This window comes from Palaemon carinicauda, chromosome 8, assembly GCF_036898095.1.
Source record: "Palaemon carinicauda isolate YSFRI2023 chromosome 8, ASM3689809v2, whole genome shotgun sequence".
NCBI classification, from domain to species: Eukaryota; Metazoa; Arthropoda; class Malacostraca; order Decapoda; family Palaemonidae; genus Palaemon; species Palaemon carinicauda.
In genome coordinates this window covers 159,275,093-159,302,750 of record NC_090732.1, presented here as the reverse complement: position 1 = coordinate 159,302,750, position 27,658 = coordinate 159,275,093, and the positions used below count along the sequence as shown (strand labels likewise).

At 48.6% G+C, this 27,658-nt stretch overlaps 1 protein-coding gene across 1 annotated transcript in view; it reads right to left on the bottom strand.

The window, feature by feature from the left end:
• The window catches only part of LOC137646056 (mitotic spindle assembly checkpoint protein MAD2A-like), an 80,635-nt gene that overhangs the window by 41,020 nt on the left and 11,957 nt on the right, over positions 1 to 27,658 (bottom strand). The window contains exon 3 of the mRNA XM_068379211.1: positions 7,601 to 7,730. Coding sequence (XP_068235312.1) covers positions 7,601 to 7,730 — 130 coding nt within the window. The remainder of the gene's footprint in view (positions 1 to 7,600; positions 7,731 to 27,658) is intronic.

The following is a 27,658-nucleotide window of genomic DNA, read 5'->3' as shown; positions in this document are numbered from 1 at the left end:
GGTCTTATTGCTTGTCTGACGTCTCCATTCTGAAAGGTGTCTGTTTGACAAACCTGTTCTGGGCCGAGTGGTCGATGACTGGTCTCCAGTCTCCAGACGCTTTTTTCTTGTCAGTCTCTAGACGCCTTTTTCACAAGAAAGAGTCGACTACAAAAGCCTGGGGACCCGTCGAGGACCTCCTGGAGAGCGTCCTTCTCCAACATGGACTGGACCTCTGCCCTGAGGGCAAACTCCCGTGCGGATCCCTTCGCACAGGAGTTCAATGGAATCGGCACTCGAGTCAGTGGAGGGAGAGAGAGCATGAACGGGATACGATACCCAGAACAAATAACCTCGACCGACCAGGGTTCGGCCCCGTGGTGAAGCCACCTCTGCCAGCGGCTTTGCAGGCATCCCCCCCACAGGTGGGTAAATGGGAGGATTTTCTGTCCTATTGGGACAGGCCTCAGCCGATCCCTTCTTACCCTTTCCTCCACAAAAGGACTTTTTCCTATGATAGGTCTCTGTTTCGCACCCTTTTTACCCTGCTGTTTTGGGTCTCTAGCCCTTTTCGGTTGCGGGTTTTGCTGTGCTTTCCGCTGTGGCTGAGGAGTAAGGTCTAGCTCTTAAGACCTTTTGAATGAGGGAGTCCTGGCTGGACTTCCTCCACCTCTCTGCCACCCGCTTGACATCCTCGGGATGGAACAAAGAATTGCCCTCGAAAGGAGCATTTCTCAGTCTCGCTACTTTGGCCTGAGGGAGATGTCTATGGAACTTGCCTATGACGGCATCTCTCCTCTTCAGGATAGTGTTGGCTCAAAGGTTCACTACCTGATGGGAGAGGAACTCGATGGCCCGAGTGCCAGACAATAGGAAAGTCTCCAAAGACTTCCTGGAGGACTGCAGAGACAGGTCCTTAGACTGCATCAGTTGTCCTAAGGATCCTAACCAGAAATCCAGCCACGAAGTAGCCTGCATGGCGTACTTCGCCACCTTCTCTTGGTTCAGGATTTCAGAGGCCAAAAAGGAGACTGGGAGTCCCGTAAGTTTCTCGAAGGGTCTTGCCTTCGAGAGTGCCTCTATAGAGTGGTCGAGAGGCAGCGTTGGAAGAGATTCCCCGAGGATCTCGTAGTACTTCCTCTGAAACACACAAGGAGGTGGTAGGAGCTTGGAGGACGAGCTGGAGCGGAGAGAGGAGGTGGACCCAATTGCCTAGGACACTGCCTTCTGTTTGGCACTCTTCAACCCCTTTGACCAGGGCAACGCTGCATTGGTCCTATGAGGTTTACGAGTGCTATAGAACTGGTCAAGGACAGTTTCTTTTCCATCTAGAGGGGCTGCCGATGGATCTGGTAGTCCATTGATGGAACGGATGCAGGATAGGACCTGCCAGAAGGCATGTTCCGACTCCTTCCTCTCATCCTCCGTAAGCTTAGGGCTAGCAGCTGCTGGCAGAGCATCGTCCTCAAGATCGCTCTGCCCTTCCACATCCGAGCTCTCATCCATAGGAGCCCGGAGTGGGTCGAAGTCGTCAACTGGATAGACTGGGGATAGGGACACTGCCGAGGAGGTGCTCGCTTCCGGCTGCCTGGGAGGCAGTGAGGAAGGAAGCCCAACTCCCTCCCACGAGGCCAGAGGTCCTCTGTCCCCAAGGGCCTAGAGGGCTCCGTCGGCTTACTGATGGAATGTAAGTGCGTTGCCATATGGGGTGAGTCCTGTCCGGTCGCAGGTCGTGCCACCTTAGGCACTATCTCGACGGGTGAGGGACGGAAGGAGTCTCCATAGGAAGTAACCCTATCCTCATTAGGGGGCAAAAGACGAATCCTATTCCTTTTCCCCTTTGGTCTGGGCTGTGGCATCTTGAACTTCAGGAGGCTACCCTGAGGTTCATGCCTAATCTCCTCCAGAGGTCTTTTGCGAGGGGATGACCGTCTCCCCTTGCCAAAAGGACCCGCCTGTGCAGAATATTCCGAACTCCTCCTAGGATCGGAGGGAGGAGAGGAGGCAATAAAGGGATCCTAGGTGTGTCACCCAAGGACTGGGAGCGGGGAACAACTCCTTTCATGGCTTGGCGCATTACACTGAATAAGGCACTAAGCCACAGGGGGTCACGGGCTCCCGAGGAACCAAGGGGGAGGTTCTTAGGAAGGCACTGCTCCCTGGGTTTAGGAACCTGGACAGGTTTCCTAACCCTCGTGTCTGAGGGAGGCTTCCCTACAGGCAAGATCGGCACAGGCCTACCCTTAGGGATAGGATCTGGGCTCAGTTGCGCAGGCGACTGTTGTGTCTATTGAAGCCTAAGAGGCTTGAGAGACTGATTGTGAGCGCCAAGATGGTCGCGCGCTCGTGCGCTCGCCCTTCCCGATTGCGCACACCTTTTTCGCACTCATGGAGCACATAAGGTTGTTCACCCTCGTGGCGCGCATAAGGTTGTTCACCCTCGTGGCGCGCATAAGGTTGTTCACCCTCGTGGCGCGCATAAGGTTGTTCACGCTCGTGGTGCGCATATGGTTGTTCAAGCACATGGCGAGCAACAGAATGTTCGCACATATGGCTAGCCATAGGATGAACCCGCGATAAGTTGGTCGTGCATGCCAATTTGGCTGTGTGCGCCAACTTAGTCATGCGCGCGAGCTCTCAGGTTGGTGAGAGAACTCACTGTTACAGTCACTAGAAGGTTCACGATAGCTTGTGTTGTGTGAGCGCGAACAATCAACACAACAAGAGTGTGAAAACTCTGTCATAAAAACAATGACTATGGTCATGAGAACCCGAAAGTTCAGAGTGAACTGTGTTGCTCGAACCCGAAGGATCAACGCAACGAGAAACCGAAGTTTCTTTGTTACGAGACCCTGGAGGGTCAACGTGACTAAGGGTACAAGGGACCATAGGCCCAACGTAGCCTGTGTTGCGAAACCCCAAAGAGTCAGCGCAACAAGAAACCGAAGTTTCCCAGTCACGAAACACCAAGTGTTAGCGTGACTAAAGTTATGGGAGCCCAAGGGTTCAGCGTAACTCAGGGTACCAGACCCAGAAGGATCAACGTAACGAGACCCCGAAGGGTCGGCGTGACAGACGGTACGAGAACCCAGAGGTTCAACGTTACCGTCGTTACGAGAGCCCGAGGGTTCAGCGTAACAGAAAACCGAAGGTTTCAAGTCACGAGAGCCCGAAGGTTCAGCGCGACGGAGACCCGAAGGACTCCTGCTGTCATGAGAACCCGCATGATCAACATGACGAGAGCCCGAAGGCTTACAATCACCCCAGCCCAAGGGGTGATCGTCACGAGACCCCGAAGGGTCAACTTGAGGAGAACCAGCAGGTTCAAAAAGACGTCTCCTCGCAGCCCGAGGAGGAAAACGTCCGGGGTGGAGAGGGGTTACCCACCCCTCCACTCTACGAACCTCCGGAGAGGAACGTTCAACAGACTCCGCCCGAGGGGGAGACTAATCAAGGTCTACAGATAATTCCTCCGTGGGGGAGGAGAATTCACCCGAAGGAGAACTACGCTTATAACAAGGTTCTCTTTCCACCCCTAGAGTAGAGCCAAAAGCGTAAAGATATTGCCGATGTAAAGAGGCAATCTTCTCTCATGAACGAGAGATATGTTCCCCGAAGGAGAAGCTTGCCTTGGAGAGAGCCCTGCCACCGCCCCTGGTGGGTTAGCCAACTCCTCGGCGTCGGAACCAGACTTTCGGCCTGATCGACAGGCAACAGCGCCTGCGCCCACAAGAGGAGGATCGACATCCGCAGATGACCGCCTTTTCTCTGCTACCCTTCAGAGGAGTTCGTGGAGAACTTCCTTCGAAGGGGGACCATCGACGCCCAGCGCTAGCCACAAAGACACAAGGTCTGGAAAGGAAGAGGCACTCCCTGGGGGAAGAGAAGGAGCCATCACCTTCGCCTATCCCACAGGGTTGACTGTGCCCCGGAAGGGCCTGGTCGAGAATTAGCTTCGGGCAATTTGGCCGTAGAGGAAGCAGAAGTGCGCGATTTCTATGATTTCGAGGAAGACCCCGAAAGCGAAGATCCGCTTTTAGACTTCTTCTTCTTACGCACAAACCTCTCCCACTGAGAGGCAGGCCACTCCCTATATTCGGAACAGGTGTTGTCCCGCGAACACTGACTTCACCGGTAAGCTGGACGTAAAGAGTGTGGGTCCGTCTCCACGGACGACATGAAGGTACCACAGCGGCGGCCTTCAATACCTGGACATGTCCTCATAACGGGACAATAACCAAACACACACCGATACACACAAAAGAAAAAGGAATAGTAATAAAGTCAAGGCAGTTTGTTTAACGGGAGAGAGAAACAGTACGTCCGCACTCTACCGAGCCAAAAGTAAAAGTGGTTACTCAACCGACAGGTGTGAGTGAGCGGGGTAGCCAGTCTACTCCAACCCCCTCCTGCTAACTAGCGGATGGGGTAATTATCCCTCACTAAAATTGTCTTGGCTGGTTTTCAGCGTTGCCGAAAGCAATACCTTATAAATAGCAAAGGTTTGTATCTGTGTCGGACAAACTGGCTTTAAGAAGTCAATAATTTTGGAACAGGATGCCCTTCCTAAGGCCAAGTGAATGGTGGTGTATATTAGGACTGAATGTGGATGTCATGAGAATCAGATAATAAAAGTTTGTGGCTGGTGTAACAGCTTCTATTTGTGTTCGATCTACTCGAATCCAGACATGGATGATTCTACTTCGATTGTCTTACCATTAAGGCTAAGATATAAGATGATAGAAAGGCCACTTTTGTCTTTGTTGGTTTCTTCGATGCTTACCATAGGGAGTCGTTAAATTCTGTTTCTTCTACTGATCGCCATGGCGTAAGAGCTTTAGACTTTGCCTCTGAATCAGGCTATGAGCAAATCATAAGTGAAGCTACTCAGAAGTCTGGTAACTGCTTGGACCATGTATACACCGACCCCTCTGGCATTATAACAAGTAAGGTTGGTTCTCCAGTTGGGACATCTGATCATGCCTTGGCCCATTACTTTTCATACTATGTTCACATGACATGTGGTTTGGTCTAGAAAACAAGCTTGTTGCATATGCAGATGATGCTACACTCTTTGCATCAATTTTATCTTCTTAATGTAGATCTAGGGTTGCTGAATCCCTTAATAGAAATCTAGCAAAAAATTAGTGCATGTTGCAAATTATGGGGCATGAAGCTGAATCCTAACAAAAACTCAAAGTATGATTGTAAGTAGGACAAGGACATTGACTCCTCAACATCCGGATCTCAACATTGATAGTGTTCCTTTAACTCTGTATGACTTTTGTAAAATTTTAGGCGTGATTCTTAACAGCAAATTTACTTTTGAGAAACACATTAGCTCTGCTTCTTCTTCAAATGCACAAAAAAAAAAAAAAAATTGGCTTGAGAATGTCTCATGATTTTCGGTGATTAATCTATTCTGAAGAATTTTTTTATTCTTCCATTCAACCTCGTCTCAAGTATTGTTCTCCTGTCCGGTGTTCAGCTGCTGATTCTCATCTTAATTTGCTGGACAGGAACTTGTGGTCTATTAAATTTCTTATTCCTGATCTAGATATTAATCTCTGACACAATCATTTAATTAGTTAGTTATGCATTTTGCATAAGATTTTTCATAATTCTAACCATCCTTTACATTCAGATCTTCCCGAACAGTATTATCCTGTTCGTAACACAGTGATGCCTCGCAACAAAAAAATTAACTGGTTCTGTAAGGGCTTTCGTAAAGTGATTTTTTCGTGTAGCGAGTCGCCTTTTACATGCAAATAGCCTAATTTGTCCCAGACCCTAGAAAAACACCACATTAAATGATTATAAAAAGGATATGCACCAATAAACAGTACTAAATATATGAAAAATAAAGTATTTTGATCATTTGAAAATAAATTAACATTGATAATCTGAAAAATAAGTGTTAATTAGAGCAAACAGTAAAAGCACAGTAACAAAAATGTAGAAGCTTACCTTTGGAGTGAGGCGATGTCTGAGAGCGAAGTGTGGGGCGGTAGAAGACGATATAAATGGCAGAAAACATTTACATACAAGTGGCAGAAAACGTAAACACTTAACTTTACAAAACAGATTTATAAATGACAGAAAACATTAACGCTTAATTTTAGGAAATGCATCTACAAATGGCAGGAAATATTAACACTTAACTTTACGATAAACTTGAAATACAATCATTTTTTTTTTCTTTTTCTATTCTTTTTTACTTTACATTTTTTATTTTCTACATTCAATTACACTACGTATTTTCTTCACCACTGTCACTTTCGTTTCTTAGCTGGCGCTTGGTCTGCTTCTATCAGAGGCCTCCTACAAAAATAGTCTTCCAAAGCAGCTTGTTTCTGCCTGCTTCTTAAAATTTTCCAGAGCACACTTAACCGCATGCCAGCCTCATATTTCTTGATTATTTTCATCTTCATCTCCATAGAAAACAGCATCCTCTTCTTTCCCTTGACTTCAGCAACTTTCTTGGGACCCATGGCTAATGATGTATCGTAAGTATCACACATGATAACAGTACGTGCTGTAAAATTGTTACAAAAGCAAAATCACAAAAACTAAGTAAATGCGTACGATACCGTTGCCGGAACGAGAAGACATAGGAACGCCGTTACGTAGATGCACAATGGGATACAGTACACTACATGCCAACCAATAGGAGAGCAGGATCTCATGGTGGTTACTAGCATCCAAGTAGGGAGATAACCGATGGGAACACAGGAGGATGGTAGCGAGTTTACGGGCTGCAGCACGAGAATTTTAAAATCCGTCTCGGGCACGGTAGGGCTCCCGCTCCATACTGCCTTTCGTTGTCCACACACATTTTTCGTGATCCGAGTCGTAAAATTCTTCGCATCTCCTTTCGTGAAGTGAAAATTTCGTAAGCCGATTCTTTCGTAGCTAGAGGTTTGACTGTACTAGGTATGCAGTTAATTACAATAGTCTTGCCGTTTTCATCATGAGTCTCAATACTACACAGTATTCTAGAAGTTTTATCCCAGCTGAGACCAAGTTGTGGAATGACCTTCCTAAACGGGTAGTTAAATCGGTAGAACTTCAAAGTTCAAACTTGCAGCAAATATTTTTATGTTGAACAGGCTGACATGTCTTTTTTATAGTTTATATATGAAATATGTTTTGATGATGTTGTTTTTAAAACATTTCATTTATATTAATTATTCATTATTTCTCATATTTATTTATTTCCTTATTTTCTTTCCTCACTGCTATTTTTCCCTGTGGGAGCCCTTGGGCTTATAACATCTAGCTTTTCCAATCAGGGTTGTAGCTTAACCAGAAATAATAATAATAATTATCGGCTTCGTTCAAAATAACAATGAGGAATCAAGATGGCAACTGACTGTTTACCAACATGCATTTCTCAGCCCCACCCTAAATAAAGGGAACAAAGTTTGGCACATATTTTTGTAAGGATTTAATCTAAATTTTAATTAAAGACTATTTATACATTGAAAGAATGAATAACCCATAATGCTCACGAAAGATTCAAGGAAATAATATAAATACAGAAAACATTATTGCAATTATTTTAAAGTCGAAATAATCAAGAGAAATCTTTAGGTCATTACATCTAGAGTTGAGAACTTACTCTTTTGCTGACTGAGGGCCAAACCCAGCTTCATGCTGAATATTGAAACTCCATCTCTCCAAAACTTCCTTGTTGTCCACATTTGTTACAACAAGAACAAGGCTCTGTACATGTCCAGCTTCTAGCCAATCTGCAATCAAGGAAATTTAACAGAAACTGTCAAGAAAACATGAAAGTAACCATTTAGCATTTGAAATATCAAACACACAACTAACAGAAATAATTACATTTGGCCATGGCAACCGGCAACTTGCTTATTCAAACGTGTTTACTACCCTTTTCCATTACTTTCTTTGTACTGTACTGTATTTCTTTATAATATCAAATTGTTCTTGTAAATAAATCAAATATTTATATGTTCTAATAACTTGAAAAATGGTTAAAATTACAACCAGGATGGGTGTAAACACTGTATATTTCCCGTTATAACACGACCCAAAATACAAACAAATTTTAATGTTTGTCATATCTTTGTTTAAGACAACTGGTGTATAGCAAAACCATCACTCTATAGACTAGCTTTTGTTGTATGATTGAAAATCCAAAATTATCAAAATAAAGGCGATTTTATATCATGCGTTTCCTAAACACGCCAAAAAGCACAATAGAAAACGACAACCAATGTTTTGTTTACGTTTATTTTGTTGTAATGTAATATATATTCACTTGAGATATACAGAGCTGATGTAGGGAGTTGTTGTTAGTCATGAGGAATTTTGAGATGGACCAAAAAGCTAGACTGTTTAGGAAAAATACAAAATATTTCTAAATTGGTTTATTTGTAATTGTATTATTTTACTAATGATTGCTGCAGCTATTTTATGAATTTAGTAGCTCATGTTGAGAAAAAATTAATAATATCGTTTGGGAAAATACAACTTATATTTTGTTTCAATTACATATGGCTTCGCTGTTATATATACTGTATTTTTGGTCCTAACATTTGTCTAACAAAATTCCTTTTTCCAGCACGCCCTACTCCCTGTAGGGTTTGGAGAGGCAACTAGAATGTGAGTCAAGCCGTGGCACAAGTAAAATAATTGCAAGGGTACTGCATTATCCTGCACCAGTTTATGTGGCTAGTCAGCTTGATAAAAAAAAACTGGTATTGTAAATATTTCTGCCCTGCTACAAGAGTCACTTCCCAAACTTGTAATTGAAATCAGTGTTTTCTGAAAGTGACCAGTGACCTACCTAGATTTTAGAAAAACATTTTAAAGGGTGTCAAAAACATTAATGGTTCGCGGGGGAGCTATTGAAGTGGCATATCTGGTCGTAGGCCCAAGAAGTGAATTCAGATGTTAAGAGGAGAGTGACTGTGTTGGAGTTTGGTCCGAGCGGTTCTAGAGTTTGTCAGGGCCCCTTCCAAGAATGAGAGATTTGGGCTCTGCTGTTGTTGACAGAAAGTTTTCGGTGACAAGGGAATCTTGTCGCGGTGCAGGTTTCCAATTGGAGATTTCCTGGACATTGCTGTTGTGGGCCCACAGAGACCTGACCTGTACAGCATCATGTGCGGCCATACTGTTCCACGGTTAAGAATGTTTAAGTAACTTTGCAGCTTAGTGGTGGACAGAATATTGATGCGGACAGTGTTGCTTTGAGGGAAAATTATTGCAGTGCAGTATTTTTCACAGTTATAGGTTCTTTATAGATGGTTCATTAGATAGTGAGTGTTCAAGTTTATTACTGGTCATTACAGATTTCATAAAACCATAGTGTTGCGGGGTTCTCTTTTAAGCTTAGTGTAGGAGTAGTGTTTTTTTGTTAAGATAGTTGGACCATCTAGGCAATACACACGTTTGTGATTATCATGTACTAAAACATGTTGATTTGATATTGGTTAAGGGAAATTTGTGAATGTCCAGTATGTGAATTGTTTTTTTTTTATTATTCAAAATTTGTTTATCTCATCTTGAGGCTGGAGTGTGAAGGGATGCTAATTTTGCTTTTAATTGATTAGATGAATTGACAAACTGTCAATGTATTCCTAACAGTTTTTTTTCCTTTACAAACAAATATTTTTTTGCTCGTTTTTATGAATACAGCATTTCATTCCAGTTCCTCACACCAATGTGCTCCCCTTCTCAGCCACTGTTTTTTTCTTAGCTTTTAAATCTTTCTAATAAGTTATTAATCATATTTCTTTTTTTCCCAAACTGTGTCTTGTTATCAGTTAATAAATGTTCCCTTTCACCTAATGTTCTGACCCTTACTTAAACATGAGGCTATCTAACATGACAAATTCGTAGATAATTTGTATTTTTCCTAACTATACAAACCTTAGCTATTTACATGGGGTAATTACTTCGGCGTAGCTGAACGACGAGCCATAAAGTTTTAACAAGGGTTTCCTACCCCACCGCTAGTTAGCGGGGGTTAGGGAGGGGTAGCTAGCTACCCCTCCCCCCTCACACACACCGGTGAATAGCTCACTTTACTTAGAGGTAGGACTTATCTTGGGGGACAGGGCTGGCCGGCAAGTTTGATTAAATAGCTAAGGTTTGTATAGTTAGGAAAAATACAAATCATCTACGAATTTGTCATTTGTTCCGTAACTGAAATACAAACCACGCTATTTCCATGGGGTGAATTAACTCTTAGGAAGGGTGGTAAGTCCCAGCCATACTGGCTTTGGCTTGCCTGGGGATTCCATAATCGAGCGATCAAGTACTCGGACAATAGGGAATCCCTGCTCCTCACTGGCGGTTGTGAAACTGCCGCGGCCTACATAAGGTGTGTGTGAAGGTGAAAAGTGACTTGTCCCAGGCAGTTGCCCTGGAGTCCCTCAGAAGGGAATCCAGGCTAGGACTCCCAATACCACCTCGTCAGGGTATGGGGACATGACAGTATTACACCTAATACTAGGAACACAAGGAAGCATGGTCTACCAGCAGTGGTTTGAGGTCAGCTGTGCAGAGAACCCAGGATGCTGCTTTCTCCGTGGGAGGAGAGGATGAAGAAAAGAATAAGGGCCAGACAGATCTTTTCATTCATGCAGACTAACACCAGGTAACAATGCCCTCAACCTTCTGCTACTTGTCCATCAAGGAGCCTGAGGTTTAGACCAGCTGTTGTGAAGCCACCACAGGGCCGATAGAAATGTATAGAGCCTCCTGTGGGTCATGTCTTAGGTAAGGGGCTGAGAAGAAGGTCTGAAGCTTCAACATCCCCGCTTGTAGGACCTGCATCACTGAATGATGCTCCATGAAGGGCAGGGACGTATCTAAGCCCCTGACATCATGGGCTCTAGGGCGATGCAACGGAGAAGGGTCAGGATTCAAGGCACCCTGCGAATCCGGGCCGAGATGGTACTCCTGGAGACTCTTCTCTTCGTTACCCAGGATCCACAAACGAGGCTTGAGCCTGGAGACGAACTGCAGTCATTCTCTGAAGACGCCAGATCAGACTCCCTACCGGCAAGGTAGGAGATGGTCTGAGTCATCTGCCACAGGACGGAGACTTGAACCCTGGAAGGAGTCGAACAGCGGGTCCGGCACCCCCGGATTCCGAGTCTCGGTAACAAACCTCAGGGACGAACCTGAATGTTGCCTCCCCCTAACCCCCTGGATGGGCGAAGTCGTATGAGAGACCATGTGACTCGCTTGGCTGAAGATAGGCTAGCAGGAACACTGTCAACACAGAAAGGGTGTGATCTGGGGACTTGCGTAGTGGTTCGTCAGGGGGTCTCTATAAAGACTCGAGGACTCGAACCACGTCCCAAGGAGGTGGTCTCACCTTCGACTGAGGGCAGGAGAGCACAAGGCTTCGCATGCGAAGGAAGAGTTCCAGCGAGGGAGAAATGATTGTCCCTAGAGCCAGGAGGCAAGACTTAAGGCTGAGAGATAGCCTTTCACAGTCGAAACTGAAAGGCACATTTATCCCGCAATCCCACTAGGGGCTCTGCTATTGCTGGAAGCGGCATCGTGTGGAGGGATGCCCTCTCCCCTACACCGGCCACCGAAACTCGCTTTTTCGCCTGGGAGACTACTGCGGAAGACTGAACAGGTGTCCAGGCCTCCTTTTCGCCACTTGTTGCAAAAATCCTCTCTCTTTGAGGAGATGCTGGATAGACTCCCGGCGGGAAGTTGGAGCAAGCTACGGAGGCAACACATCGATGGTGTCCCACTGTTGCTGGAAGACATCCTACCAGTGGGCCTTGGGATCCGTGACCGGGGAGCAGTACAGCGGGAGCTTGCAGCTCAGTGCTGTAGCGAACCGGTCCACAGAGGGAGCCCCACCAAGTCAGGACTTGTAGGCTACTTGAGGATCCAAAGACCACTCGGAATGTGGTGTCCGTGTCACACTGCTCAGACTGTAGGCGAGCTTATTCCTTTGCCTGGAATCAAGAGAGCTGCTAAGGAGACCGAGGGGGACTCGGACCATCCTGGTATCGTTGTTCTGAAAAGTACCTCCTTGTCTGGGCCAGAAAACCATCACTGTGGTGTTGTTGATCCTCATAACCACAGAATAGTCCGCCAGGCTAGGTGGAGCTACTGAAGTGCCAGAAACACGGTTTCCATCTCTAGTCGGTCTAGAGAAGGTTCTTCCTGGTTCTGACCACCGGCCCGAGAACCCGTGGATCAGAACGTGGCCCCCCCCCTTTCTTTGACACGTCTGAAGACAGCATCAAGTTTGGGTGAAGGACGAGAAGGACCACTCCCTATTGTAGACCCTCGTCTGCTTCCCACCCCTAAGGGTCCGTCTGTACTGGTTGTCCCCTAGGGGTCTCGGCGTCTGGGGAGACGTGCCCCCGACTCCCCCACGCCCCGAGTCGCCACTGGAGAGAACTCATCCTGAGGCGACTGTGGAAACCAGACTGCCAGGGAGGAGAGACGTAACAACATTGGGTTGGAGGGAGGTCTTCTCGTGTGAGGAAAGGTCTCGCGACCTTCCTCTGCCTTGGTACCCTGTTGTCTGAAGGGAAGGCTTCGGGAGATAGGAGCCTAAGATCAGGCTCGGTATACCAGACTCTGAGAGGGCTGCGGGGAGGACTCCTCGAGGACCACCATGATCTTTAGAACTTGGCAAAGTCCGAGGAGCTTGTCCCGATGATGAAGAAGGGATGCCTTCGAGTCTGCCAGGATCGGCCAGTCACCCAGGAAACGGAGTGGCCGGATGCCGATCCTGAGAGCCCGTGAAGAGATCCGAGTGGAAGTATCGGAGAACTGTTGAGGTGCTGTGGAGAGGCCGAAGCAGAGCCCTAGAACTCGTATATCCGCCTTCCAGGCAAACTCCAAAGTACTTCCTTGAAGATGGGTGAACCGGGACCGGAAGTACGAGTCCTACCGGACCAGTGTACACATGAAGTCTTGTGGTCTCACCGCAAAGCTGACCGCGTCTGCTGTCGCTATGCTGAACGGAGACTGTTTGACAACCCTGTACAGAGTCGAGAAGGGAAGGAGACTATTAAGGAGGCCTCGGAACCTGTTGGCCACCTCTTGGAGGGAGCGTATCTCCGATATGGACTGGACTTCCGCCCGAAGGGGACCGTCCCCTCACCGATCCCTACCCAGGGAGGAGGGAGAGGCTCGATACCAACCGGGACTGTTGAAGGAAACAAGCTCGGAGAGCTGGCCCTGACATAGACTCTGGCGCTCTCCATTCCCTGAGACCAGGACAAGCTGAACTGGCATAAGGGAGTCCTTGGGTGAGTAGACTCGGTCCAGGGCCGTATCCTTCCCTTACTGAAGAGGAATCTCTGAATCTGGGATCCCGCTGAGGTTTCTCCTGAGGGCCAGAACCTGCCAGAAGGCATGTTCCGACCCCTGCAGCTCCTCCTCCTGATGGACTGGCAGCGAGGTCTCCCATCCCCGGAGGCTCTTCCTGAGGAGACTCGTAGACATGCCCCAAGGGTCCAACTAGATCCTGTCGGATCCTTGCGGAAGACTGGGCCTTAGGATCCCTCCTAGAAGGGAAACAGGACCCCAGCGATGAAGGATGTAAGGCTTTCGCCCCCTCCGCACGATAGGACCTTCAGGAAGAGGCGGGGATTCTCCCTATGGAGTGAAGGGGGAGAGGACCGGGTCTTCCGACCCTCCTGGGGATGGGTAATGCTCATCCGCAGGGGAGGGGAGATGAAGTCTGAGGAGGGCTCATCGCCTGCGTAAGGACTCGCGAAGGGACAGGATAGTCCTTGGGGGAGATACCACGCCAGGGATTCCTCTCACCCCCTTCAGGGGCAGAGGAAGCTGCTACTGATTAGTGACCCCAGTCAGAAGGCACAGGCTCATCGCCTGCTTGAGCGCTCTGACGACGGCATCCCACCAGGGATGCCGACCAACCTTCGCCCTGACAGGGAGTCCCTCTGGAGGGAAGAGGATCGTTCGATCCTCTGGGAGAGATGACACATGAAGGTTTGCCCGTAGAGAATCTGCAATGAAGGGAGAAGAGACCTTCGACCTGTCCGGAAACCTCCCCCCCTCCGGAGAGGGCGCTGCTCTGCGCTGCGGGGGAGGGAAACGGGGAGGTGGCCTGACCGCCATAAGCCCTGATGTAAACAGGGCGCGGTCGCGTCGGAGAACGGTGCGCCGATCACGCTGACGATCACGCGAAAAGCACAGATCTGAGTAGCGGGTGAAAGCATGCGTAGCAGTATAACCGTGCCCGCATGCCCGCGTGAGCGTGGGCGTATCGGCGTCCGCGTGAACGATCCCCGCGCTTCCGCGCGTATGAAGATCGCTGGGAAGACCATAGGAGACAGTGAGCAGGAAACCATGGTGCCCGTGTACGTATGATCTCCAACTATGTAAGACGATCGTCGGCGATTTGCAAGACGATCGTCGGCGATTTGCGAGAGCACGGACGATCTTCGACGCTCACGCGTGTGCGAAGATTGTCGGCGATCACAAGCGGGAAAACCTCGGTGCCCGGGCGCGGACGATCTACAACAATCGCAAGCGGGAAACCGCGTGTGGATGATCCGTGCGATGATTGCGTGAGCCTCAATGGTCGTGCGCGGGAAACCATCCCGAGAATGGAACGATCTTCGGAGCTTACGCGTACTGTGAAAATCGTCGCCGAATCCAAAGATCGGCGGCTAACGGCTGTCGATGATCGCATGCGGAGAAACCACGCGCGAACGGCCTCGTTGCCATGCGCGGGATGGTCAGAACAATCATCGGAGCTTATGCGTACTAAGGAGATCGTCGGCGCTTGCGCGCTTAACGCCGGATCCGAAGATCGCCGGCTAATGGCCGTCGATGATCGCGTGCGGAGAACCGCGCGCGGACGGCCTCGTTGTAGCGCGCGTGGGAAACCATCCCGCGCACAGGCCAATCCTCGGCGCTTACGCGCACTAAGAAATTCATCAGTGCTTGCGCGCCTAGCGCTGGATCCAAAGATCGCCGGCTAACGACCGTTGCCGGGTTAACGATCTTCGACGATCGCACGCGGGAAACCATCCCGCACGCGGGTGGTCTTCAGCGCTTATGCGCGAGTGAAGATCGTAGGCCCCTGTGCAACAGAAGATCGTCGGAAAGCGCGTATGCCCGCTTGGTTGAAGGATCGGCTAACTCGTACATCAGGAACTGGGATGTGTCCCTAAAAGGGAGGGCATCCCCTGAAGAAGACCAGGAGGTCTACTTCAGTGCCGACGATCAACTGAGGGACTGCTAAATACTCCGAGGAGTGGTCTCTGTGAGGTACCTTTCCCGCGAACGGGAGAGGTGTCCTTCGTAGAAGAGACTTAGAGACACCGTAGGCTGAACCGCTGGTGAGCGCCTGTGCGCTTTCTCAGGAACCCCAACGATGTGCGCAAATGCGCAGGGAACGTTGGTAGCAGCCTAACTGAATATCGGAACAGGGTGTCTCTGAAGGCAGTCTCAGGAACAGCAGGAACAGCAGTCGAGCACTAGCGCGTAAGGGAACGTTGGCGCGCAGGGGATACCTGGCACTTAAGGGACTTACTCAAGGTGTGAGAAAGTCTTTCCTGCTCCGAAGGAAGGAGCCCGTTAGATAACGGGGGCGTGGGCGCCCAAGGCGCGTCTGCAGTCAGGAATGGATACAGCAGGCAACAGGTACACTGAGGGACGAGAGACCAAGGGTCTAACGTAGGCTGAGTAGCAATGCCCCGAGGGGATTAGTTGCAAGACCCCGAAGGGTCAACACAACGAGAAACCGAAGTTTCACAGTCACTAATCACCGAAGTGTAGAAGTGACTAAAGTTACGAGAGCCCGAGGGAACTGCGTAACTAAAGCTCCGAGACCCCGAAGGGTCAGGGAAAAAGAAAAACCGAAGTTTCCCTGTCACTAAACACCGAAGTGCTAGTGACTGAACAGCAAGCTGTTGACAACAGGAACAATCCTCCGAAGAGGAGTCTCTATGAGTGCCCTCTCTCGCGAACGAGAGAGGCGAGCACTTAGTAGAAGAGACTGGTGATGGAGCCCCGAAAGGCTGTGAGATCAGCTGACGTAAACAGGAACAATCCTCCGAAGAGGAGTCTCTGTGAGTGTCCTCTCACGCGAACGGGAGGGGACATTTCGTAGAAGAGATAAAAAGAGCAATCCTCTGAGGAGGAGCCCTTAGTGCGGCCTCCCTCGCGAACGAGAGGGGGTCAGACTGATCCTGCAGCTGCTCAGCCCCTTGAGCGTAGCTACAGAAGCGACCGCTCAGCCCCGAGAGCATAGTCACTAGTACCATGGTCTAGCCTTGCAACCGCTCAGCCCCTTGAGCAAGTCACAAGGGCGGCCGCTCAGCCCCAAGAGCATAAACGCCTAAGGACCAGGGAAAAGTAAAAAAGGGAAGTTAACTAACTGCCCTGGAGGCGAACCTCCTTATCGTTCTAGGATGCAATGAAGAGCTGGCAGCAGTCATGGGAGAACTTCTAAGAGAAGGGAACGCCCCTGACGAATGCCTTGAGAGACGGCGGCGAAGCCGACTCCCCAGGATAAACAGAACAGCTCTGCTTCGAAGGCACACACAACAGGCACGAAGAAATAGCATCGTAAACTGGAAAATAAAAAAAAAGAATAATTATTTAACAGAAATTGCCCCGGGTGAAGCTCCAAAAAAAACCCCCGAGGGCAAGAACATAAGAACGAAAGAAGGTATGCCCCCCCCCCCCCCCGCCCCCCGGCATGCCCAGGTGAGGAGGGGGGGCGAAAGTTAACAAAACCGAATGATAAATTATAACATTATAATTATGCAACTGACTTTGAATGTTCCAAGGATCACCGACCCCCGAAGGGACGTGAGCCCTGAGCTGAAAAGTTAAAACACAATTATATTCATAAAAATAATTGAGACAAATAAAACGAAATAGCGACTCGGTCCTGAGAAGCTATCGTAGGCGTAGTACGGAGTAAGAGGTGAACGACATCAAGAGAAGGGCCGGTCTCCACAAAGGCAACCATGGTGGCCTAGGAGTGAAAGGCCGTGATCACGAAAAGATAGTGGTGGCCTGCAAAGCCAGCGATCACTGGTAGACGTACACAACACACACCGCACAACACCGAAAGCAAAGGAAACTTACTATTTTCTATACACAAAAATATATATAAACATCAGTAATGTTTAAATATATTAAGTATAAGAAAAGGTAAGTTAAAAGACAAAACAATAATGGCCGTCAAGTGAGAATAGGAGCGGAGACTTCTGATCGCTATCCGAGCCAAAAGTAAAGTGAGCTATTCACCGGTGTGTGTGAGGGGGGAGGGGTAGCTAGCTACCCCTCCCTACCCCCCCTAACTAGCGGTGGGGTAGGAAACCCTCGTTAAAACTTTATGGCTCGTCGTTCAGCTACGCCGAAGTAATTACCCCATGTAAATAGCGTGGTTTGTATTTCAGTTACGGAACAACTTAAATTCAAGCTATTCACATATACTGCTCATTTTTCGCAGAAATGAATCAGCGGTCACGTTACACGTTTACCCAGCAAGATTAAGGCGGGAGGAGGGGGGAAGGGGGAGGGGGGGAGGGCTAGGAACTAAGGTTCTAGCTGGGTCCCCATATCCAGTATAAATCAAGGGGTGGTGCCCAGAGCTCTGTTCTCTTGAACTGTTACCTAGATTTTTGGGTATTCCACCGTTGTATATTTTTTGTGTAGTGAACGTTAGGTTGTGGTTGGCATTCAGACACTAGGCAGTTCGGGTGCTACCTCTGGCCTCAGTCTGCAAACCCTTACAATGTCAATCATCACGCAAAATTCTTGATTTTTATTCTTAACAGGTGCCTGGCGACGGGTTCCTATACCAAGTAGGTCTTTGAAAGTATTTTAAGGAAGAGCTGTCATCTGAATACTGAGATCCTTGTTCCCTCTGTTATTTACAAAGATTTAATGTGTGGCTGTTGGATGAAAATAAAGTTAAATCCAGTGACATGAACAAAGAGGTACTGTCATGACTAAGAGAGTGGATATCAAAGACAAAGTAATCAACATATGTCATTAAGAAGATACATGCAGGTTAAACGATACCAAAAGGGTGATGTAACTGATAATTTGCAAAGTATGTAATACCTCAGAAAAGGGAAATCAAAGTGAAAAACTTGAGTAATTTAGCTTCCGCAGAACGTCTGCTTTGTTCAGTATAATAAAAAACAATTTGAAGTTTTGAACCGACATTTATCATATTGGTGACAAAAATTGTGTTCTGCTTCAAGATTGCTTTCACTGAAAAAGGGATTTTGACGAAGGACAAATCTATTTCTGGGGAGAGACCTGTGACGGCCCAGTGAAAAATTCATTCTTTCTACTTTTTCTGATATAAATCTTCCAAATATACCAGAGAAAATAAAAGCATGGAATGTAGAGGTTACTACCCTCGCGCGAGCACCTCGTGAGTGTAGTGTATACATCAGGGGCGTGTGAAAACCACTATTCACAGGCTGTCTTCCATTTAGATAACTCCTTCATCAAAGGGAAGGGCCGTAACAAAGACCCCAGAAATCATCCAAATAGGAATGTAAAGAACAGTGTAGGTCTACACAGATCCTGAAGAAAATTATCTAACTCTCTCCTTGTGTTGTTTGTGAACCGTGGTTTTCGCCTGTACCTGTAAAATGATGTTTGTGAAGAATATGTGTATTCTTCCCGTAAGTTTGTAAGAGGAAGGATTCTTCAATTCAAGAATGTATGCCTGGAAGTATCTATGTCTCTCCTTCTGGTTTTGTATACCAGCATTTTCATGTCAACCTAATTATTTGTCTATTTTTTTATTTATCAAACCTGTTTTCAATGTTTATTTTAATGTTTTTTTTTTTTCTCTGGAAGGAATTAATTTTTTTTCCTTATATAAACTATAATCGTTTCCTTCTCCTGCATATGTCCCCTACTGAGCCACCTATTTAGATTTTTTTTTTATATATGATTTTAATAGTTTTTTCCTCTTTTAATATTCAATTACCTTTAAATAAGAAAAACCTCCTACATTGAAAGCATGCTGCTGCTATTTATATAGGACTCCGTGAATGCCAGTAATAAGTGAGACAGCATACTTCTAGAATGGTATTAAGCAACTGCAGTTTTAGCTAGGTCCCCTTGCCCAGTATAAAAAATCGAGGGGTGATGGCCAGTGCCCAGTTCTCTTGACTGTTTACCTTTTGCCCAGATTTCTGGGTATTCCAATGTTTTATCATTTTGTGTAGCGAATGCTGGAGTGTGGTCGGCATTCGAACCCTATGCAGTCTGTGTGCTACATCTGGCCACAGTCCACAAACCACTACAGTGTTAAAAGAGAAGTCCTTAGAAGGCTCCTCTCATCCAGGGACCATTTTAAGTCCTCCCTGGACTCTTCTCCAATTGGGATCCTTGAAAAACAGTGGTCTAGATGTTGCAATCAACAAACTTTCAACACCCAGTGGAGCAAACATATGTGAAAGTGGCCTTTTGTATCAAGATGTTCCAGGGATACTAGGTGACCTAGCAGTCTCTGCCATTGGTGTGCTGGCAGCTGGGGATGTCGAAGGAAAGGGAATGCTACTTCCCTCAGGAATGCTACCCTGTCTATCGATGTCCATGTCGAAGGAAAGGGAATGCTACTTCCCTCAGGAATGCTACCCTGTCTATCGATGTCCATCCCAAGGTAAATAAATCTCCACATTGGCACCAACACATATTTCTTACGATTCACCACTATCCCTAGATTGTGGCAAAATGCAGGGAGACTGTCTCAGTGAAAGAGGTCTTCCTCCGAGTCTGCCAATATCAGCCAATCCTCTAGGTATCGTAAGAGACAAATGCCATTGACATGTGCCCATGATAACACTAGGGTGAGGAATCTAATGAACACCTGTGGTGCCATCAAAAGCCTTAAGCAAAATACCTTGAACTGGTACACCTTGCTGGCTATGATGAAGTGAAGGTACTACCTGGAGAACAAATGTACTAGGACCTGGAATTATGCATCCTTTAAGTCAATCGTCATCATGAATTCCACAGGTCTGATCGCTTGTCTGACAGTGGCTTTGGTCTCCACCTTGATCGTCATTTGGAGAGCAAACTTATTCATAGATGACAGGTCTTATAATGGTCTCCAGCTTCAAGACATATTTTTGACAAGAAAGAGTCAACTGAAGAAGCATGGGGAGTTATCATCGATCTCTTGGAGAGTGCTCTTCTCTAGCATGGCCTAGACTTCTGTCAGAGGGCTACTTCTTTCGCCACTGCCTGGCGATAGGAAGATGACGTCACTGGTGATAGAATTAGGGTAGGGGGAGAACTGATGGACGGGAGCAGGTATCCAGACTGAGGGACATCTACTGTCCAACTTACCATCCTGGGGTACAACTACCTCCTCCATTCGGCTTGTAGACATCACCCCCCACAGGTGGCATCGAGAGAGGATTGCCAAGCCCCCAAATGGGGTTGTTGTACTCGTTCTTTTCCCCATCTGCTTTGGACTCGTCCTTGGCAAAACGAAAAGAGCGGGTTTGTTCCCCGCTTCAAGATGGAAGGAGTCACTTCTTTGCACCAATCTTTGCAACTGCCTAGCCGACATTGACAACCTCAGTTATCCAGAATTGGAAATGAACTGAAGCTGCCGGAAGGAGACCAGCTGGTGTAAAAGTGTTCTGGCGGGACTTCATCCACTTCTAAGATGTAATCTTTATTTCTTCAAAATGAAATAAGAGCTAAATCTTTGAGGGAGGCATTCCTTATGTTCCTCCCTCTTGCTGATCTGCCTATGGAACCTAGAGCATTGCACCTCTTTAGAATCTAGTTTGCCCACTGGTTGGCAGTTTGGTTGGTCAAAAACTCTATGGTCTTCGCTCTTGTCAACACAATGTCCTTTAGAGCCTTTTTCTTGTCAAAAATGGATAAGTCCTCGGTATCGGTCAGGAAGCCGTCCTTGCCTGACCAGCGGTCGATCCAGAGGCAGCCAGCTAGGTTGCCATGGCCGAGATTTCCATACTCGAGGCCTTTGAAGCAGAAAAGAGATAGTCTGGGAGGCTAGGCATTCAGCAGTGGTACCACAGACCAATGCGGGATCAAGGAGTAAGGGCAAAAGATAAGCCTCCTACGTACAATACTGTAGTACTTCCTCTGCCACATTAAGGTCGGTGGTTTTACGCGGGAGGATCTTCCTGGATTGACTACGGAAACTCCCAGCGACGTCTGGAGACATGAGTTGCCCCAAAAAAGTCTATCTATTGCTGCCTTTCTCCACTCGGAAGGGGAGAAAGGAGCGTCTGCAAGTCCATTAACCCTTCTAATGCAGCTAACCACTTGGAAGAAAGTTTAATCTGACTCGGCCTCTTCCTTGTCATGCACCATAGACCTGCTGGCTGGGGAAAAGTGCTGTCAGATTTGTAACAGTTGTCTAAGTCGTAACCCTTCCTACCTAAAACCGTAATCGGCTGGTTGGGGGAGGAGTTGAAGTCCAGGAACATCTCTTGTTCCTCTCTGCTTTGGAGAGACTCAGACAGGGGATGTAACAACCACCCTTTTCCTAGGATCTCTCAGAGCGCAAGAATCCTGGGGCGCATTCTAATATCCAGGGTCCACTGGGGTGTTGGATCTGTTCTTGGTAACCCCCTTAGAATCCCTTCTCTCGTCAAAGTGGGTCCCCTCAGATACATGGCTAGATGGGCAGCTCCTCTCACTGGTAACCTTTGAGCAATCTACCTGTCTATCCTGGGTCAGAGTAAGCAGTCGTTCCCCGCCCCATGTCCTTCCTAAACATTTTAGGAGGAGAGCAAGAGGTTGAATCAAACAAAATTGGGGACATGCAGTAATTGTCCACTAAAGTAATCTCTCCTGGTGGTGACCCCATGGTTGCCTCTAGGTGGGGTCTCTGCTGAACCCCGATTGTGTCGTCTGGTATCAAGTTAAATTGGGGCTATCTCTAATTCTTGAAACTTAGGAAGAGACCTCTGACAAACGTCATTCTTCGTCACGGTAGGCAACGCGTGTCTGGACAAAGAGTGTTTGGGTAAAGCCTTTAGGTAATATACATATGGGTAAAGCCAATCTTGACGCAGCCTATCTAGGAGAGATGGGTTTGGATGAGGAGCGTAAGGGTGAGTCACATCTGGTAGAGCTGGATGAGGCCAAGGCTCACCGGGGTGAGACACCTCACTCGCATTGAAGAGGAAGGGTGTGGCAAAGGTTGCCTAGTAACCTTGTAGACACGCTCTGGGGAGCTCATATACTCTAGAGGCATCCCTCTTCCGTAAGAGTGACGATCAGAATACTCATGGTCTATAGGAGACAAGTGGTCCTCTGGCGAGTCCTACAAGAAAAGGCACTTCCCAAGAAAAGAGGGCCTAGGAGATTTACCTCTCCCTGTGGTCTCTGGAGAAGAAAAGCTGATGACATCCCTCACTCCTTCGAAGGGGGTCCTTGAAGACTGAAGGAAGGCCACAACAAGCGCAAGGCATCAAATAAGAAATATGAAACTCCACATTTTGCTAAGGGAAACGGGAAGGTCTCCTTGCCTCGAGGCTTGCCCCAAGGGTAAAGGATTACCGCTCTTCTCCAATGGACGGAATAGGGTCAGAGGGCAGGGCACTGGGGGGGGGGACATGACTTTTTCGATCTCGGGGCCAAAGAATCCTTTTTAAAATGACAAATTCGTTAGGTAGTTTGTATTTTTCCAAACTATAAAAACCTTAGCTATTTAATATGGGGGTATTACTTTCGGCATAGCTGAAATGACGAGCCATTAGAATTTTACCGAGGGTTTACAACTCCATCACTAGTTAGCGGGGGGTAGGGAGAGGTAGCTTGCTACCCCTACCCCCTCACACACACCTGTGAGAGCTCACTTTGCTTAGAGGTAGGACTTCACGGGGGATAGGGCTGGCGGGCAAGTTTGATTAAAGAGCTAAGGTTTGTATAGTTAGGAAAAATACAAATTACCTAACGAATTTGTCATTTGTTCCGTAACTAAAATACAAACCACGCTATTCAATATGGGTGACTCAACCCTTAGGTAGGGTGGTAAGTCCCTCCCATTACTGGCTTTTGGATTTTTGCTCTGCAAAGGCCGCGGCCTACATAAGCTTGTGTGTGAAGGAAGCAAGTGCAACTCGTCCTAGGAAGTTGACCTGAATTCCTTTAGATGGAACTTTAAGGCTAGGACTCTCCCAATACCACCTCGTCAGGGTATGGGGACGTGACAGTATTAACTTAATACTAGGAACACAAGGGAACATGGTTTACCTGCAGTGGTTTGAGGTCAGCTGTGCACAGAACCCAGGATGCTACTTTTCCCAAGAGAGGGGAGAATGAAGAAAAGAATAAGGGCCAGACATACCTTTTCTTTCATGCAGACTAAAACCGGGTAACAATGCCCTCAACCCTCTGCTACTTGTCCATTAAGAAGCCTGAGGTTTAAACCAGCTGTTGTGCAGCCACCACAGGGCCGATAGAGAATGTATAGAGCCTCCTGTGGGTCACGTCTTGCAGGTAGTGGGCTGTGAAGGTCGTCTGATGCTTCCATACCCCTGCTTGTAAAACCTTCGTCACTGAGTAGTTATTCTTGAAGGCCAGGGACGTAGCTATGCCCCTGACATCATGTGCTCTAGGGCGATGTGACGGAGAAGGGTCGGGATTCAGGGAATGATAGATAACCCTGCGACTCCAGGCTGAGATGGTATTCTTAGTGACCTTTCTCTTTGTCCTCCCGGTGCTAACAAACAGTGCTAGCACCTGGGGACAAACTGCAGCTGTTCTCTTAAGATAGAGCCTCAGACTCCTTTCTGGGCATAGTAGGAGATGGTCTGGGTCATCTGTTACAGAACGGAGACTTGAGATCCGGAAAGAGTCGAACCGAGGGTCCGGCACTCCTGGATTCTGAGTCTTGGCAACAAACTCAGGGACGAATTTGAACATTTCCTCCCCCCATCCCCTTGAATGGGCGATGTCATACGAGAGACCATGAAGTTCACCGACTCGCTTGGCCGAAGCCAGAGCAAGTAGAAACACCGTCTTCCAAGTCAGGTGGTGATCAGAAGCCTGGCGTAATGGTTCGAAGGGAGGTCTCTTAAGAGACCTGAGAACTCGAACCACGTTCCATAGAAGAGGTCTCACTTCCGACTGAGGGCAGGTAAGTTTATAACTCCGTATGAGTAAGGAAAGTTCTAGCGAAGAGGATATGTTCATTCCTTTGAGTCTGAAGGCAAGACTTAAGGCTGAACAATAGCATTTCACTGCCGAAACTGAAAGGCGCATTTCTTCCCGCAAATACACAAGCAACTCCGATATTGCTGGAATAGTGGCATCGAATGGAAAGATACCCCTTCCACAACACCAACCACAGAAAACTCTCCACTTTGCCAGGTAGACTCCTGCATATGACTTTCGCAGGTGTCAAGACATCCTTTCCGCAACTTGCTGCGAAAAGCCTCTCTCTGTGAGGAGGTGCTGGATAGTCTCCAGGCGTGAATCCGAAGCGAGGCCACGGCCTTGTGAAAGATGTTGGCGTGTGGTTGTTTGAGAACCTCGCGTCCTAGAGGGAGTTCTCTCGAGAGTTCCGTTAGGAGCTGCAGAAGGTCCGGAAACCACTCTGCGTGATGCCATAGCGGAGCTATCAGGGTCACTGAAAGGCTGACCGATATTCTGGTCTTGTTGAGTACCCTTCTCATCAGACAGAACGGGGGAACGGCGTACACGTCGATGTTGTCCCACCGTTGTTGGAAGGCATCTTGCCAGAGTGCCTTGGGGTCCGGGACTGGGGAGCAGTACAGCGAAAGCTTGAAATTCAACGCTGTCGCGAACAGATCCACAGTCGGGGAACCCCACAAAGTCAGGACTTTGCTGGCTACTAGACGATCCAAAGACCATTCAATACTCACTATCTGGAATGCCCTGCTCAGATTGTCGGCGAGCACATTCCTCTTGCCTGGAATGAAGCGAGCTGATAGTGGAATCGAGTGGGCTTCGGTCCATCTCAGTATCTCTACTGCAAGATGGGATAGCTGCTCTGAAAAGGTACCTCCCTGCTTGTTGATGTAAACCACTACTGTGGTGTTGTCACTCATCACCACCACGGAGTGGCCCGCCAGGTATTGTTGGAACCGTTGAAGGGCCAGGAAGACGGCCTTCATTTCTAGCAGGTTTATGTGGAGGCACTTTTCTGATTCTGACCAAAGGCCTGAAGTCCTGTGGTTCACAACGTGCCCCCCCCCCCCCTTTCTTTGAGGCGTACGAGAACAGCATCAAATCCGGGGGGAGGACAAGAAGATCCACTCCCTTCCGTAGGTTCTCGTCTGTCACCCACCACTGCAGATCCGTCCGTTCCGAAGGGCCTATAGGGACCATGACGTCTGGGGAATCGTGTCCCTGATTCCACCGAGACTTGAGTCGCCATTGTAGGGATCTCATCCTGAGGCGACCATTCGGAACTAAACGGGCCAGGGATGAAAGGTGACCGAGGAGACGTAACCACGATTGGGCTGGGAGTTCTTCTCATTTGAGGAAAGGATCTGTGACCCTCCTCAGCCTTGCTATCCTGTCGTCTGATGGGAAGGCTTTGTGGAGATTGGTGTCCAAGATCATGCCTAGATGGAGTCGGAAGCAGAGAGGACTTCTCGAGATTTACCATGATCCCTAGATCTTGGCAAAGTCCCAGAAGTTTGTCTCGGTGTTGAAGAAGGGTCGACTCCGAGTCTGCTAGGATCAGCCAGCTCTCCAGATAACGGAGGAGACGGATGCCGATCCAGTGTGCCCATGATGAAATCAGGGTGAACACTCTGGTGAAAACCTGAGGTGCTGTGGAGAGACCGAAACACAGCACCTTGAACTGGTAGATCTTGTTTTTTAGGCTGAATCTTAAGTACTTCCTTGAAGACGGATGGACTGGGATCTGGAAGTACGCGTCCTTCAGGTCCAGTGTACACATTAAGTCTTGTGGTCTCACTGCAAGTCTGACCATGTCTGCCGTCTCCATGCTGAACGGGGTTTGTTTGACAAATCTGTTCAGAGCCGAGAGGTCGATGACTGGTCTCCAGCCTCCAGACGCCTTCTTTACAAGAAAGAGTCGACTGAAGAAGCCTGGGGAGCCGTCGACGACCTCCTGGAGAGCGTCCTTCTTTAACATGGTCTCGACTTCTGCCCGTAGGGCTTGGCCCCTTGCCAATCCCATGGCAAAGGAGCTCAACGACACTGGATCCGCATGGGCGCGGGCGCGCGGGGATGATGGCGAGGGCGCGCGTGGGCGAGCGATGGCGAGAGGGCGCGTTGGCAAGCGATGGTGCGCAGGAGATGGAGTGCGTGGGCGCGCAGGCGATCGGTGGAGCGCAGGAGCACGTTCTGGAGTGTGCGCAATAGGTTGAATAAGCGTTCGCGCGCGGAGGCGGTTGTTCACGCACGCATGGATGCGCAGGGTCCCGACGAGCTCTAGAAGGGGAAAGCGTTGGGTGCGCACGCGTAGGGGAAATACCCTTAGCGCGTGGGCGCGCGATGGAGACTGTGCGTCAGCGCGTAGGAGAAGGCTGGCGAGCAGGCAGGGTCCGATGGCGCGTCGGTGTTAGGTGTAGCGCAGGAGATCGCTGGCGAGAAGGAGAAGGAATCTTCCCTCCTGCGCCCAGATCCGAACATCATGGGCACGCAGGAGAACGCTGGAGCGCAGGTGAACGCTGGCGCGCAGGAGAAGAGCGCTGGTGAGCAGGAGATCGTGGGCGTGCGTGGTGCGCAGCAGGATGAGGGCGCGCAGATGTGCGCTGGCGAGGTGAAGATCACTGGCGAACAGGAGATCGATGGCGCGCAGGTGAGCGCTATTGGCATCAGCGGCCAGGAACGGTGACGGAAGGTCAGGCAAGAGAAGGAGATCGCGAACGATCTGCGGAGAGGTCCAGGGATGCAGCAGGAACGGTCGGAGCACGGTGTGGAGGATCCTCTGCGGGGGACTGCGAAGATGAAGACCCGAAGAGGCACCTCCTAACACCCTTGTGGGATGAAGGCAGGCCTCTACGGCGAAGAGGAGGGTGAGCTTTATGTCTGATATGACCTCTGGCAGCAGGCAGACCATCAGCAGTCCTCCAAAGTGGAGTCTCTGTTAGTGCACTCCCCCAAGGGGGAGAAACACCTGCAGGAGAGACCGTTGGACTTAACTCCTCCCTCGAAGGATGTTCGGAGGGGGGAACTAAGCCTTCCGCTACATCAACAACCGCAGCAGGGGTTTGACCTAACTCGTCAGAAGCCTCTGCCACAACAACGTCGACGATAGACAAAGGATCAACCTCTGCTACTGCTGGCGACTGTTTGACAGCTACTCCCAACCTGATCATGTCAAACAGGGCTTCCTTGGAGGACGAGCCCTGAAGCCCCAAGGAAGCCCAAAGCTGTAATAAATCATTGTTAGACACATTATTATCAAAATTAAAATCCTCCCCCAGGGGAGGATGAGGAGCTGCCTCGCTATGGGAGGCAACTCCCTCTCCCAAACCCTGAGATCGGTTAACAGAACTGCGGCCTACGCTACCACTTGACGCCCTCTCGGGAGAGACCGATCGAGTGGGAGCTTCGGTGGAGGTTTGGGCTACGGAAGAAGAGCCCTTGAGATTTTCTCTCTTCAAGGGAACCCTTGAAGGAGAAATATCCCTTTTGGACTTCTTCTTCCGGCGCCGGGTAAACCTCTCCCACTGGGAGGTAGACCACTCCCCACACTCACCACAACTTT